Consider the following 13,690-nt stretch of genomic DNA (forward strand, 5'->3'; position numbering starts at 1 on the left):
AGTGAGCTAAAAATCAATAAGCTAAAAACTTATAAATAGTAATTTACAAATGTATTATGTTAGGTGCTTTTTCTTAAAATGGATTAAAGAAAAACTGTTAGGCTGCCAATATACAGTGTATATATATATATATATATATATATGGTTTTTTTTCTACAGTAAATTTCCCCCAAACCGGGAGGGAACACAAACAGTGCTTTCTCCAAAGGAGAAAATGACCAAGAAAGACCTTCAACGGGGGTCCTTTCCATTAAGTAATGAAAAAATAACCTTGATACCCCAAGCCCCTCTTGAGGCTTCACTTCACATTTCTACCTGTCTGTCTGTTCTATGTGTGTGTGTGTGTGTGTGTGTGTATGGGTGTGCTGAGGGTCCTTTCTGGGTTGTAATTCAATGTGCGTGTGTGACACCATTGCTGCTTTTCTCAAACTCCTGGCAGAGCTCCCTTTGAGGAAAGACACTGTTCAATAATGCAGGTGGTTAAGTAAGCTTGTCGGGATGAATTGTAAAAAAAGAAATAAAAAAAAGAGACAGAGAACGAGAGAGCGAGAGAGAGAACATGACTACTAGGGCCTCCAGAACCCCATTTACACACTCAGGCAGAATACAGAATGTGGCAGGGAACGTGTGTGTGTGTGTGTGTGTGTGTGTGTGTGTGTGTGTGTTTTACGATACTTGTGAGGACCAGTCTCCAAATTGAATATTTCTTGGTTTAGAAGTGCACCAGAAACACAAATCCTCACTTTGATACCAAAACAAGAATGTGTGCGCGCGTGCGTGGGCTGGTAGCGCTCAGCAGAGTATGATAAAACATGAAAAACTGGAAACGGAAAATCTCTTAAGGATATATGTATTTATTACATCCATTAAAATATTCATATTTAATACATATTTTTAATCATCGTGTGTGTGTGTCTGTGTGTGTGTGGGGGGGTACCACCGATTTAGTTTCTATATTCTCTGTGAAGCACTTTGTAACTCTGTTTTGAAAAGTACTCCGTAAGTAATCACTCTATTATTAAATTATAAAATAACTTTTTTTAATCACAAGAGGAAATGTATTGATCTACTGTATTTAAAAAAAAAGAAATCTGTTAATTCTGTAATATATGTCTGTATGTCAGTCAATACATTTCTATTCTCATTTATGCTGCAAAAATGACTCAAATTCTTCAGAGATCATCACAGTCCTGTGTAACTTCCCCACATCATGACTTGAGTTTTGGGAGAAATTATAAGTAAAATAAAATAGAGGGACATCTTGTTGAGATTACCCTGAGGTGTGTAAGAGGACATGGGATGGGAGTCATAATAATGCAGGACTAGAGTAGATAATTTGTCCAATTAATACAAATAAGTAAAAAATATATATATACTGGATATACACAGCAATCAGCCACAACATTAAAACCATCACTTACATTGTGTAGCTCCCCACGTGTCACCAAAACAGCCCCGAACCGTCGAGACTCCGCAAGACCTCTGAAGGTGTCCTGTGGTATCTGGCACCAAGACGTTAGCAGCAGATCCTTTAAGTCCTGGAAGTTGTGAGGTGGGGTCTCTATGTGTCAGGCTTGTTGTTCCAGAACATCCCACTGTTGCTAGATGGGACTTAACTCCGGCCATCAACGTGATGTAAAAGAAAATGTGATTCATCAGACCAGGCCACCTTCTTCCATTGCGCCATGGTCCAGTTCTGACATTCCTGTGGCCATTGAAGGTGCTTTCAGCAGTGGACAGGGGTCAGCATGGACACTCTGATCGCTCTGCGATGCAGCCCCATACACAGCAAGCTGTGATGCACTGTGTGTGCTGACACCTTTCTATCATAGTAGCATTACCTTTTTCAGTAATTTGAGCTACAGTAGCTCTTCTGTGGGGTTGCACCAAACACTCCCCATGCGCATCAGTGAGCCAATGGGCCCTTATGACTCTTTTGCTGGTTCACCAGTTGTCCTTCCTTGGACCACTTCTGGCAGGTATTGACCAGCATATTGGGAACACCCCACAAGACCTGCCTTTTTGGAGATGCTCTGACACAGTGGTCTAGCCATCATAATTTGGCGCTTGTCAAAGTGGCTCAGATCCTTACGCTTGCCCATTTTTCCTGCTTCCAACACATCAACTTCAAGAACCGACTGTTCACTTGCTGCCTAATATATCCCCCCCCTTGACAAGTGCCATTAGGTTCCTTCCTCATGATAGTAGACTGCTGCCCCCTGCTGGTATAACACCAGTATGCCTACTGGAATCAGCTTTTCCTCTGCTTAAACTCTACAGCAGGGCTCCAGAACCCTGTTCAACTGATGACCCACGGGCCAAATGTGGTCCTCCTATAAACCTATTTGAATACATTTGAGAGTTATAAATTAACTATATGAATTATATTGATGTCAGAAATTCACACATAATAAAACTAACTAAAATTATTGCTATGCAGAAGGAGTATGTATATAATTAGGAATATTAAACCTAAGACAATAAAAAAAAACCAAGTGTATTGTTTTGCCTTTTGATTTTTTGAAAGTGAAATACATTTTGCCGAATATGGAGTGTATTTTATTTTATTTATTTTTTATTATTATTGTTGTTTTACAATGCCTTTTTTCAACAAATAAACATGCCTGCTAAATTTGTGCGGCCCCTTATTTGGTAAACGCCCCCAGCAGAATATAGTTAACTCGCCCTGCCCGGGAGTTGAATAGAATCCGTTTGTATAACAATGGACAAAGTGGTCCATTGTGACACATTTTGCGCTGCTGCGTAAGCAGCAAAGTGAATCATAAATGACCTTAGGTTTACGTCAGCCAACGACTCCGTTATCTGTATCCTAGTGCAGCCCTTTTGAGAACAATGGACAAGGAGATAGCAGAAGATTATATTTCTTATTCAAACTTTTTTTTTTTTCCATTTAAGTATACAATATTAAACTGGCTCAAGGTAGAATCTACTGAATACTTCTGGATTAAAATAAACAAAACAAACAAACAAACACAGAGGATGGCACAGTGCAAATCTAAACATTTTAACCGTATAGTCACATACAACGTTTCAATGAGTAAATGTTACCAGACTTTAATACAGTAGCTTGAAGGCGTTTAAAAGGCAATTTCTTTTTTAGCATATTGTCTATAAAGAGACCGTCAAAAAGGCCACATGGTGCCCGATGTGATTGTCCTGCGTTTACATCTGTTATTAAGGCCTTGAGTTACAGAGTAAACAAATGGAACAAACTGGCTTCACACAGCATACCTATAGTTATCTGAAGTGCATTGTACTCTTGGCATCCCCAATAGAAAAGATCAAATAAAAATATATCTATTACAACTAGACACATGTACACAATCCCTATATTTAAATCAAAGGGAAATGCCTCAGCTGTTGAATGACATTGACAATTCGAGCCAGACACAAGGCAGGCAAATCAAACGTTTCTCACACTCAAAAGTTGGTCAAAAGACCAAAAAATATAAAGTGAGATTTTGTACAGGATAATGAGGCGATGTAGATGTGTTAGGGAGGTGGTGTAACTGTGGGCTTTGGTAACGCAGGGGCCGACTCCCCTTCCAGTAGTGGTGGCTAAAGTGGAGAAGGAGAAGCCCCTCACTTTTAATCAAGCCCCTTCATCCTGTTGGTGTTGCGGCGGTCAGAAGCCAAAGATGGCATCCAGAGGGGGGCTGGTGCCGCTGGGGGCGTTCCCGTCGGTGCTGTCCCAGTCGGGCTCCGTCAGCCATTCCTGGGGAGTCACCCCAATGTCCAGGACCTGGGGGTTAGTACGGGACACCGCCAGTCTGACCAAGAGGAGGAGGAGTGAATGGAAAAAGGTCTTGGGTTACGGCTGACCCAAAATGAACAAAACAGAACAATGGAATAGATGGGAAAAAATATTCTAGTGAGCAATAATCTCTGTTAGCTCCTCGGTCTTGGAATGGACAGTTATGAAACAATTCCAAAAAAAAAAAAAAAAAAAGGTGAAAAGCTTTCAAATTGTTTTTTTCCCCCCCAACCACTGTGGCGTGGAGCTCGCCAGGTGCGCCACGAAATCTTTTCAAATTCCATTAAAAAAACAGACAAAAATAAAAAGCTGAATAATGGAAATGAGCTCTTTTTTTAGTATTTTTAGAGCTTATAGAGCTTATTGTGCGTAATCACCGGGTGTCATGACATTTCACTGCATATATGTATGACCGTATGTACATGTATGTGACAAATAATCTCTTGAACTTGAACTTGTGGTGCAAAATCAAAATTGCGAGGATGTACAAATTCATCTATTTCAGCCAGAATACCAACAAGTCTGACCTTTCTTCTGCTGAAAGGTTCATCACTATTTCGAGATTCGGTCACTAAGGGGAAAAGATTTGTTTGACTTTCTGACTGCTTTAATTCAGTCACAATCATTTATTTGAGTGAGCTATGAAAGTGGAAATCAGTCACATTCTACATGAATTGAGCCAAAGTCATTGTTTGTTTGTTTTAACCTTTAATTTAATTGAATCCTCAATGACTATTTTCAGTTTGTGAGTCATAGATTCACTTGCACGCCCACTCTTTTGCCAGAGTGACTCCAGACTCCCAAGTCATTTTTAAAGATATTTTCTATATGAACTAATTGCTTGCGAGTCGTGCATCAGCAACTATTAGTAGGCCACAATAATAAGCAGAGTTGTACATGTTTGCGACTCCTTCAGTGGTTAACTGGATAGTCTTCTTGTTCTTGGGAGATAGAAATGTGCCATGGCAGCAACAACAGGTTGGGAAACACTGACTTAGGGAGCCTACTGACCTACTTTGGGTCATTTTCTGTTGTTCAGGAAATGCTTGTGTGCTTGGGATAAGAAAGGCGTAGTGGCTCAGGGTGGAGGTCGGCGGGATTAGTTGGAGACATCTCGTTCACGTGGCTCATGGGTCTCGAAGGGGGCGGCCGGTTGCGAAGAAATGTCACAGAGTTTGAACGAACTCGCCGTGCTACTTTTAATCGCCGACCAAAAACGGACAAATATGTTAATCATACCAAAAGGCCCCGGCTCTGAAACCACCTCATTCCCTATGGATGTACCTTCACACACACACTATATATTCAGTCTGTGTGTGTGTGTATACATATATATATATATATAAACACACACACACACACACACACGTGCATATATTAATACACACACACACACACACACACACACACACACACACACACACACACACACACACACACACACACACACACACACACACACACACACACACACACACACACACACACACACACACACACACACACACACACACACCTTTTTTTATTGGACGCATTATCTACTCTAGTCCTGCATTACACATCACACAAACACTGATCACCACGATATAGTGAAATTTTTGGACCTGAGCACGAGGCCATATTTCACTTTGACTGGAATTCAATACTCCAAAAATTGGCTTTCCTTCCCTTGAGCCCAGTTGTCTATTCTGTCCCTTCTCCATCCACAAGAGCGTCAAGGAAGGACAAGTGCAGTTTTTGGTGCATTGAAAGCCAGCCAAGGCTTTCACTCCACTACAGAATGGTAATAAATAAATAAATAAGGGTGTTAGGATCCAGCGGGGGCGGTGAGTGAGATGGATTAGGGGGAGAGTTAGTCATTAGACTGCAGCTAGAGGGTGAGTCGGCTTGGGGGAAGAGGTACTTGGCTTTACCTGGAGACGAGCCATAGCTATCCAGAGCACGGCTGGAGACACAAACACACAGGGAAGTGATTACCGCTCAGTCTGGCCGCCGACTAGAGACTTTCTTAGAGGTAATATCCACCGAAAAAAACATTTAACCTCCCCTCACCGCCCTCCTTCTGACTACCACTCAACTCTCCCGTTGCGTAAAACATGCCATCTAACGGTACCGGGTAAGGCTCTGTTGCCTGCCGTACACTCGAACAGCCAGTAGGTGGGGGCCAAAGAGAGGTGCTGAATTTAAATCAAGAAGGAAATTTAAGGGCAAATTTCTGGTCAGTCGTCATGACCAGTACGGATTCCGTAAAAAGCCATTGAGTCAAAACTCCTCACCTGGAGAAGGCTTCGTCCAAACCGTCTTCCATATCCTAGAAGAGATTGAAAAAAACAAAATAAACATCAAATGATGAAAACAAATATTTCTCCACCCTTTCAAGTTGACATGGTGGAACGCAGGGACCCACCAAGGTGGGCTCATTGTTGTTATTGAGGTGCTCGGGGGCGCGGCGGTTGTCCACCTGGCTCTCCTCGGAGTTGGTCCCCAGCACCAGATCTCCGTGCGCCTCAAAGTCCAGAAGATTCTCTGTGGGAACATCTGGAAGAGACGGGGGGAGTCATTTCACTCCCGGCTCTGCCAAACATTTTTTTTTTATTAAAGGCAGAAATGAGGTGTTTGGGAGTGGGTGTACACCTGTCCCTTTGAGGCTTCCCACGCTGTTGGATCTCTCCGATTGGGAACTGCTGCTGGCCTCTCCTGACGAACCCGACTTCACTCTCTTCTCTTTCTCTAACACACACACACGCACACACGCACGCACGCACACGCACACACACACACACACACACACACACACACACAATCAGTGTCCTGGGAGGACAGGACAATATGTCTCGACCTCCTCTGGAGATAACGTAGAACAAGCTCTCCTCCGCAATCCACTTGTGTTGACACAACATGGTGGACAGTACGTGCACACACCCACCTTCTTTGGCCACCTGCCACAGCTCGAACGCCACCCTGAAGGCCTGGGCCACAGTCAGCGTCACAGCCTGGGCCTGCGGAGGAGGAGACCAGGGGAGTGATGAAGGCTGCTTTAGAGACGACGCTTTACACAAACTATGTGCTATGTTAGTGCAACATCAACATATTCAAAATACAGACATCTTAGTTCTCGCGCTGGCTCAGCCGGTGGCCTGTTTCAGGAGCTCCATACTTGGTTTTTTTTTGGCATTATTTCCTTTTCCTATTTTTTGGGTTTATTGAGTAAATATTGCCATTTTTTATTGTTTGTCTTTTAGTTTGAAATTTAATCTTATTGTTTTTTGCAAATTGGGTACATTTTAGGTACATTTTTTCATTTATTGTAAATTTGTATTTTAATTATTGTAAATTCGAAGGTTTGTTATATATTACTAAATGTGTCTTTTTTTAGGTTTATTGCCATATTATTTTATATTACTTTATTATTATTATTATTGACTATTATTATGACGAGAGCTCGTGTACCATGTTGCAAATTTGTTGGACAGAGGAAAGCGTAGACGTAGCAGCAATTTGGATAAACTGATGTTTGCAAGATGTATGAGGACGAGTGACGAGGTAATGTGGCAGTAGGCTGTGCGTTATCTTTCAATAACAACACACTCTGGATGGTTTTATCTTGTTTCCCAGATCACTTAAAGATTTAAATATAGGGATTTATTCATACACATTTTGCGGCCATTTGCTCCAAAATGTCAAACTTTGTTTCTCTGGAGAAACCTGTTCATATAACAATTACAATGAGTGCAATGAGTCAAACAGTCAACGTGGAGGAAATAAGGAAAGTAAATGTTTATAGAAATCAGGAAACTTAATGTCACTACATCAGTAAATAGCACATAGCTGTGCTCAAGCTGTATAGAAGAATTACACCAGCTGTCAGCATATAACAGATCCTTTAAAAGGCCTGTAACTAAATCATAAAGGGCCTTGGAATAAAATAAAAGTATGACCATGATTTATGATGAACATAATTTAATTCTTACAAAAACGCAGCATATAAAAAGACGTTATCGAACCCGACGGAGCGTTGCGAGAGAGTTAAGGTCAGGTTCAACCTTTCCCACGGACGCAAAAGAAGAAGGGAAGGGAGGAGAAGGGCGTGAGGCCTGTCGTGCCGGAAACCCTAGGAGAGCGTGGAATCGGAGGGAGAAGAGGAGAAGAAAAGTGCACACTCAGTGTTTTGTGGGGGATTCGGCTTAAGGGGAGAAGAGAGGGAGGCACCGGAGGGGAAGGGTGTGACAGCCAAGATGGACATCTATCAGTTCTAATGGAGATCTTGGACTTTCATCCACTCACCACTTTCCTCTTGGAGCAGAGGTAGGCGTGGCACTCCAGCGTCCCGTTCAGAGTGTTTTGGGCAATGTAGGCGAAGACCTTGTCGTGCAGCTTGTCGGCCGTGCAGTAAGATATCCTGATGGCACAAAAGAGGTTGAAAAAAAAAAAAAGGACCAAACTGGTGTCAAATGTAGTTTGAGCCCATTTGTGTGAGCACACACACTTTACATTTTAACCGCTGACCATTTTCCTACAGCTTACTGCTTACCTTTGCTCTCCCAATAATTAAAACAACGCAATAAATCGTCCTTTTTATTTTTCAAATAACAACTCGACTCCGGACGTTCCTTTCTTCAAACATGGACAGCTATAATATTGGTGTCCCTGTTTTTGAACTGAATCTCTTAGGGTATTATTATAAGAGACTCGGTTCCTCAGTTAAACGTCACATTTGTTGCACTTCCATTACAGAAAACCCATTCATTGACTCTTGCTCTGGTTTTGGGAATGGTGCTTCCGCCTTTTCAAATGGATTTTAAAATGAAAAGCAAAAGTTTGACGACAGCTTTGAGTATGGAAATATGGAACTGGAATGGAAAAGACTATAAAAAGGTATTCCTCCTGTATTAAATTTCACTCAGCTTACCTAATACATATGCAAGGATCCCAATTCTCAAATATTATACAATTAATATTATTATTATTACTTAATTATCTGTATTAAGATACTACAATCCACAAATCTATTTAGATTTTTAAATGCAAAATTAAAAAAAATCCACAAATAAATAATGCCCCTTTAAAAAATAACATTTAAAAATTAACTGGATTAAGTGCGAACTTAAAGCCAAAGGAAAGACATATTTTAAGCTATATCACCATGGCAAAAATCCCAGCCGTTTCTAGTGTCCTACTGAGATGAACTTGACAGCTTCAGCCCAATGACCAAAAAGAAAAAGGTTTTAAAAGTCGACGACTCCACACACACACACACACACACACACACACACACACACACACACACACACACACACACACACACACACACACACACACACACACACACACACACACACACACACACACACACACACACACACCTGTAAATGGAGATGTTCTCCAGCACTCTGTTGGTGAGGCAGTCGTAGAGGACGATCCCCTGAGGGGAGACCTTCAGGGCCACTTTGGGAGGCTTCTTCCCACTGGCTTTAGTCTGGAATAAAACAAAACGCATAGAACATCCAATAGAGGTAGGTGGGTGTACCTTTTCTTCATCATCACCACCATCATGGGTCCAGCTCTTACCATGGCAACAATCCTCTTGACGGCAGCCGCTGACAAGTCCTCGCCCTTGGGCTGGTCCACAAGGGTCATGCCGAGGTGGCGGAGGTTAAAGGTCATGCCCTCTAGAATGGTCTCACGTGTGTCAGTCCAGTTCTCCGGAAGCTCTACGGAGAAGGAGGAATAGAGAAAACTCAGCCGGTTTTTTGGGCGGGGGGGGGGGGGGGGGTTGGGGGAGGGTAGGGGTGGTCTTCCATCCACTTCAACTTCACATTGAGTCGCCACCATTTGTCCTCCATGAGACCAAGCGTCCAATACCAAGAAGCCGGTATCAATGAACTCGCCAACCCATTCTGTAAACCCCTTTTACCATGGCCTTACCTCTACAAAAACAAAAAGTGAAGCCTGCTCCCTACTTATCAAAATGTATTCATTTTGAAGGCCGACATGGAAGGAACAAGATGTCCGAAGAAGAAGCGAAACATGAAACGTGCCTTATCGGTTTCACTGCGATGTAGCCCAGCCCTGACCCCGGCGCTGTGTTTACACAGGGTTCCTCAGAGACCCACAGGGAAGAGGGAGGTGGTGGGGTGGGAAGAGAAGAGGAGGAGAGGCCCAGGACCTGACAATTATCCGCATGTAGGAAATTAGGAATCCACTGCCCTCGCTTAAAAGAGCAACAAAAGGAAAAGAAAACCGCTGGGGACCCAAGTACGTGCATTTTCAAATTTGGTGCAAGTTGGACACGTGGCACATGTAATATTAATAAACTTTCAATAAACAAGCAAAGAGCAAGCCGGTGAAGGAATGTCTGCCTCGACAACCGTTCATCTGATGTACTTCACACTCGGCGGCTGTATTACTGGGGACCCAAGGACGTGTCCTGAAGTGTCGGACGTGGACACTTGACAGGTGTAATATTAATAAATGTAGCAGATCCACCTCCCGAGTGGAGTTTTCAGGGCCCTGAAGACGATGGGGTTGCAAACACAGCAGTTTTATTTTAGTGAGTGGGCTTGGTGGAACAAGCCCCAGAGCAGATGGACAGCATGTCATGGGCTCCTCTCGTGTGTGTGTGTGTGTGTGTGTATTATATGTTGCTTGTTGATAACTTTAACGAGCAACAGGTTTACAGCCACCCTAATCCTGGGCCCAATTACCTAGACCCAAGACAGGTGTGGATGCTCAAACTACAGCGGGGGGGGGGCTTCCCGTGAACCAATGAGCTTGTTCCAAACAGGCATGTTTGGTGCTGACATTCGATACGCGTATTAATAAACTTTGAATAAACAAGCGAACAGGGAGTTTATCCAAAAGCGTTTTTTTTTTTTCCCTGCGAGAATTTAACCGGTGTATTTCCAGCGTGACGTTCACAAACAGGCATGTTTTGAACAGGCACTGCACTAGTGAATTTAAATGGAGAGAGAAGGGAGAGAGGAAGAGGGGAGGAAAGCAATGAAAGAAAAAGACAAGAGCAAGAGGAGGAGAGAAAATTACAGTTCCTGGGTCATCACTCAAATCGAACAGTGATGGATGACCATTCGCTCGGTACCAGAGAATATAAAAAAATAAATAAAAGAACAACTTTCTCAAACTGTGACAACGAAGCCCTGAAGCAAACATGCTGATCCGCACCGTACCACCCGACAGGCAATTCACGTCTGGGGGGCTGATTTATGTGTGTGTTCACGCCAAACACTAAATCACTGTGGAAACCGACTAAAACACGGCCGCTCTCTACATCCAACTCCTGCCCTCTCTGCCCAATTTCCTTCCTTTTGACTCCACTCCCGAGCTGGGAGTTCTGCTTCCTGGGAATCCGAGAGCTTCTAAGTTTCTGGATAGAGTTCAGGCCTTCAGTTCATGTAAAACAGAGAAGAAAGGCACAAATAAAACATACAAACGATAACACAGGGCTCTGCGGATAACAAAAAAAGCTAAACAAACATTTTGGGGCATTGGGTGCAGAGTTCACAGATATCAGTGGTGACTGGCCTGACAAACAAGGCCCCGATTCAAGGAAGAGCAGCTTGAACATCAGCCAAATAATCTCCAAACTGCAGGATAACGGACTTTGTTTTATATTTAAAGTAAAAAAAAAAAAAAAAAGGATCTTTGGTAGAATCAGATGCCACAGTAAAAGCCGTCATTAACAGTAACAATATCCCTGTGGTTCCATAACGTTGAAAAACCCCAAAAGGCCTCCGCGACGAGACGAGCACCAGGCCAGTTGGCTGACTGGCTGCCCCCGTAATTTGGGAGAAGCAGTTTAAAAATACAGCCGACTGGAGCTAACATGTTAAGGGGTCGCGAACTCCAAGTATCGAGAAGGCATTGCTATGAATCTGAAGACTGGGAACGGCTCCACAACCCAAGTTGCTGGACAGAGACGATGTTCGTCCCATTACCTGTAAACGTGTGCTTCCGTGTCCCAATTTATATATTCGTCCGAATCGACACGCGCTGAATGGGAACACGAAGGGTGCGACGAGGGCTGGCCCGGTCCAGACCGCCCAGGCGGTGCTGTTCAGCCCAACACGCCGGCACGGAGGTAAGATTTGACCACGACAAGCGCCCCACCACTTTCGGTTTTTCAGCAACGCTTCGGAGCCAGCTAATTCTGTCTGTGAGAGAGGGCCTTGATTTCAAATCCAGAATTTGAGGGACCCCCTAGGGCGTCGAGCAATAAAATAGATGGGTGGGCCTCGTAAGGGTCTGTAGCACTAGGGTCTATAAAGCGGGTCCGTGCCATCAAGGTCACCCAGGAAGTGGTTTCCTTCTGGCTTTCCCGGTTTAAAATGGTGCGGAACAGACTGACTCGCAGCATTCTGGTCCCTCTTAAGACCTCTACAGACCTCCCTCCCTCCCCTCAGTCCAGAATCAGAATCAGGTATTCAGGCCCCCGGCCAAGTGGCCCCCTGGCCTGGGGACCAGCAAGCCATTCACCACAAGAAGAAAATAATAATCCCTTTGGATTACAGTGCAGAAACTTTTGGGGAGTCTCCACTAGGCTTCAACCGGGCGGGGAAGTGGAGGAGTCACATTCTTAATAAACAAACAAACAAACAAACAAACAAAGACCGGGGGGGGGGGCGCTCCATTGACTTGTATTTATTTTGTTAAAGTCCAGTGTCGAGGAAAACAGGTCCCCCCACAAAAAAAAAAAAGATAAAAAGTCATCGTCAACATTAACAGCCAGACAACAAATAATACCAACACTAATACTACTACTACCACTACTACTACTAATAAAAATAATAATAAAGAAAAAGTGATAAATACTCAACCATTGAAAAGTGAGATACAAAGCCCCCCCCGAAACTCCCGAAACTCCCCAAACTTTCCCTACTTGTGTGTTTGCCGGCGCTCCAGGACTGCTTCGCCACGCTCGGGCTTCGGATGATCGCTCTGCCCGCGGACCTCAGGGCGTCCATCGCCGTGTTTTCGGACGTGGGGCCCGGGGGCGGGGGGGGGGGGTTCCGTGTGTGCCTCGTCGAGGAGGATTTTTCCTGTGGGAATGTTGTTGACTTTGATGCCGAGGGACGTGGTTTTTGACCCGCGGGCAGTAAGAAGAAGAAGAAGGAGGAGGAGGAGGAGGAGGAGGAGGAGGAAAAAAAAAGCCCTCGGTCCGTCCCCGCCGAGCCGCAGACCTCCACAGCATGGGGATGGGACGCGGCAGCTCCGCTCCCGAGGGGGGGGCCGACCTGCTTCGGCCCATCGCGTGTCCCGCTTATCTGCGCGGGCGCTCTCCTCCGCCACCACGTGTGTAAAGGTTCCCCCTTCAATTTCAAAATAATGGCATCGCAACGAGGGGACGATGGGTTATGAGGACGTGAATGCGATCGGTCGTGGAGAGTAATAAGCAACGATCGATTGTCGTTGCGTTTCGGGCGATTTTGTCGTCGTTGCAAAACAGTTCATGCAGAAGCGACGGAGGAAAATTAAAAAAAACAACAACTTTGATTGAAAAAGTTCGAGAACAATTCTCGAGTGGGGGGGGAGAGATTAAAAAATAATAATAATCAAATAAAGTTGGTAACCCATATTGACCCAAACCAATCACTCTTCAAATCCCTCAAAATAGACAAGAAGAGCAACAGATTTCCTAAAACACCATACATCCATCTTTACCAATCTAGGAAGCCACCTAAGGTTTATTTGTATGATGTATGTGTGATGACATTTATGTATGTATGATGTCATTTATTTGAATCTATTTGTTTTTATTTTATAATGACATTGTACGTTTTTGTTCAATTGAAAAGGAATCTGTCGCCATCTAGTGGTTTATATTTTATGAACCATTAGGACGAGTCTCCTACATACTAATTCAACATTATCAGATAAATGCCATGACGGGTTTCAATGATA

General features: G+C 43.8%; 1 protein-coding gene across 3 annotated transcripts; it reads right to left on the reverse strand.

The window, feature by feature from the left end:
- Positions 1-2,680: 2,680 nt before the first annotated feature.
- ldlrap1a (low density lipoprotein receptor adaptor protein 1a) lies at positions 2,681-12,836 on the reverse strand. Of its 3 annotated transcripts, XM_080004672.1 has the most exons (10): positions 12,669-12,836; positions 9,344-9,486; positions 9,139-9,251; positions 8,060-8,174; positions 6,702-6,774; positions 6,410-6,505; positions 6,183-6,313; positions 6,052-6,086; positions 5,689-5,720; positions 2,681-3,791 (listed from the first exon to the last, which is right to left on the reverse strand). In XM_080004672.1, the coding sequence occupies exons 1-10, from the start codon at positions 12,751-12,753 to the stop codon at positions 3,745-3,747; spliced, it is 870 nt and encodes a 289-aa protein (XP_079860798.1). In that variant the 5' UTR covers positions 12,754-12,836; the 3' UTR covers positions 2,681-3,744. The 3 variants fall into 3 exon arrangements, with proteins under 3 accessions (XP_079860798.1, XP_079860797.1, XP_079860796.1); XM_080004671.1 differs by lacking the exon at positions 5,689-5,720 and having other exon boundaries at positions 6,237-6,313; XM_080004670.1 differs by lacking the exon at positions 5,689-5,720.
- Positions 12,837-13,690: the final 854 nt, after the last annotated feature.

Source organism: Zeus faber (genome assembly GCF_960531495.2).
Source record: "Zeus faber genome assembly, chromosome: 1".
NCBI lineage: Eukaryota > Metazoa > Chordata > Actinopteri > Zeiformes > Zeidae > Zeus > Zeus faber.

Bases quoted from the DNA above. Each gene is read 5' to 3' on its own strand.
- ldlrap1a (XM_080004670.1), bottom strand. From the start codon at position 12,753: ATGGACGCCCTGAGGTCCGCGGGCAGAGCGATCATCCGAAGCCCGAGC. The intron at 6,506-6,701 runs GTGGGTGTGTGC...TGTGTGTGTTAG, and splicing joins GTGGCAGGTGGCCAAAGAAG to AGAAAGAGAAGAGAGTGAAG. The intron at 6,087-6,182 runs GTGGGTCCCTGC...AATCTCTTCTAG, and splicing joins ACAACAATGAGCCCACCTTG to GATATGGAAGACGGTTTGGA.